The 2,087-nt window shown below is 32.4% G+C and overlaps 1 protein-coding gene across 1 annotated transcript; it reads left to right on the forward strand.

Moving 5' to 3' along the window:
* The first annotated feature begins 112 nt into the window (after nt 1-112).
* Nucleotides 113-1,994, forward strand: LOC110444168. Its single transcript, XM_021488575.1, has 4 exons — nt 113-272; nt 812-883; nt 1,298-1,359; nt 1,735-1,994. The coding sequence occupies exons 1-4, from the start codon at nt 168-170 to the stop codon at nt 1,877-1,879; spliced, it is 384 nt and encodes a 127-aa protein (XP_021344250.1). The 5' UTR covers nt 113-167; the 3' UTR covers nt 1,880-1,994.
* Nucleotides 1,995-2,087: the final 93 nt, after the last annotated feature.

Consider the following 2,087-nt stretch of genomic DNA (forward strand, 5'->3'; position numbering starts at 1 on the left):
AAAAAATAACGAAAATAATCACAGATTAAGATAGGTCTGCTTTAGATATTTTATATAATCCCAAAAACACAGCTCTCGAACCTGCTTTAAAAACAGTATTTACATTATAGGAATACGATGAAAAAAGGAAAGCGTATGATGTAGTGAAAAGAGATCGAGACAGCAAAATGGACTCACTGAAGCAAGCGAAAGTGCAGTTTGAGCCTCTGCAGAGAAGACTCGACGAGATTGCAGCAAAGAAAGAAAAAGCTGATTTACAAATGAAACAGAAGGTGACTAATTCAAAATAAGCTTAATTAGTATATTGCAGTTTGAAAATATTTCTGAAATTGAAATGCATGTGTTCAGATGAGAAATATTCAAGATTCATTCCCAAGTTGTGGATTGGACCAGATGTTTTATAATGAATGGAAAAATTATCAGCAATAAAATCAAAGGTTCATATGCAATATGCAGATCTTCGATTATTTCTGTGAAAAGTGTTACCCCCCCCCATTATAATTCAGGAATAAAGAAAAAACTTCACCTATTTAAACTCTATCAGGAGGACACCCAAGAGGTATACAGAAGTCCCTTAGATGTAAATCAGGTCTCCTGGAATCAGGAGTTGCTTCTTTTTCATATAGTGTCCATTGGTATCGAGAAATTTGTGTTTGGTTGAGATTAGTCACTCTTTCATATGTAGGACAATAGGTATCATAATATCACCATAACATGTCTTCTGATAAAGTTTGACTCTAACTCTTTAGAAATGTTAAAGCATGGAGTATATTTCAGACGTAGAAATGTTAAAGCATGGAGTATATTTCAGACGAACAGCCTCAGAGATTTTGCAACAAAAGCCCAGGCAAATAGCAAAGAGATAGAAGCAGCTACTGACAAGGTAATGCTGAAGCTACAAGTTATTCTGACCAGACAGAAATATTCATTTGAACTGTTTTATCATTTAAATAAATGCTTTGATCAGTTCGATTTAGCTCTCGTAGAACTCTGTAGGGAGCTTTTCAAGCAATGTTATCATTTACAAATATTCACATTAATTTGTTAAGAAAAATATCTCATCAAAGATATGTATTTTCCCGAACGCTTTACTTGTATTCATCTGGTTTTGTTTTAAAGTGAATTCTCCAAAAAAAGTTTTCATTTTGAGGATTTTGACTATTGAAAAAATAAGCTCTTTTATTTTAGATGTTTTGACCATTGAAAGTTCTTTGATATATTTTAATACTTACTGGGGGAAAATTAGCATGACAAGCAAAGATATTTGCATGAATATTTTTCCTGTCATTTTTTTCAGCAAAATGAAATTCTGGATGATTTAAACCTCAAAAAGACGGAGGAAAATTCAAGAAGAAAAAGGTATTGATGTTGATGAAAATATGATAAGGGCTATTCCAGAATAAACATTTTTGCCTGAGACCCATTGTACAAATATTACAAACAAGTACACATGACATGAATACAAATATTTTAGACCACGACACCCATATAGTTATTATTATCAGTTTGAAGTACCTCATGGCTCCCTCCCTCTCATATATATACTCTTGTCTGAAAGAGCCTCTGGCATAATGTTTCTTTACAAAATATTGGATTCACAAAAACAATTACAGAATTGTAAAATCAGTTACAGAATAAACTCCTCCAAAGCAAATATTGAACATGCATTATGATATTAATTCAGAGTTAAAAACATCTTGATTTACGGATATTGTTCGTTTTTTTATTCTTCAGAATTCAAGACCTACAACGACAGGTGGATGCTCTGCAATCTGAATATCAAAACACAGATGAGCAGGAAAATCTACAGGTATCTTGTGTGCAGTCAATGTCATATTGTGTGTATGTGTCAACATCATTTCTTTGCAACATCACTTAATTGATTTATCAGATTGATGAATCCAGTCAAATGTGTATTAGGAAGCTACACCTGAAAAGTTCAAAAGTGGTCTCTTATAAAAAGTATTGATAGAGATTAAGAGGAGCAGTTTTGTTTATAAAACAACCTCAACAAGAAAATATAGCTGTGTTATCTTTAAAAGATATTTAAGGATTGAATCCTGTTTTGTTGAGGTTTATGGGGTATA

This window comes from Mizuhopecten yessoensis, unplaced genomic scaffold, assembly GCF_002113885.1.
Source record: "Mizuhopecten yessoensis strain PY_sf001 unplaced genomic scaffold, ASM211388v2 hete_36049832, whole genome shotgun sequence".
Taxonomy (NCBI): Eukaryota; Metazoa; Mollusca; class Bivalvia; order Pectinida; family Pectinidae; genus Mizuhopecten; species Mizuhopecten yessoensis.

Excerpts from the sequence above, each read along its gene's own strand:
- LOC110444168 (XM_021488575.1), top strand. The coding sequence starts at position 168 with ATGGACTCACTGAAGCAAGCGAAAGTGCAGTTTGAGCCTCTGCAGAGA. Across the intron at positions 273-811 it reads ATTTACAAATGAAACAGAAG|ACGAACAGCCTCAGAGATTT; the intron begins GTGACTAATTCA and ends AGTATATTTCAG. Across the intron at positions 884-1,297 it reads TAGAAGCAGCTACTGACAAG|CAAAATGAAATTCTGGATGA; the intron begins GTAATGCTGAAG and ends CATTTTTTTCAG.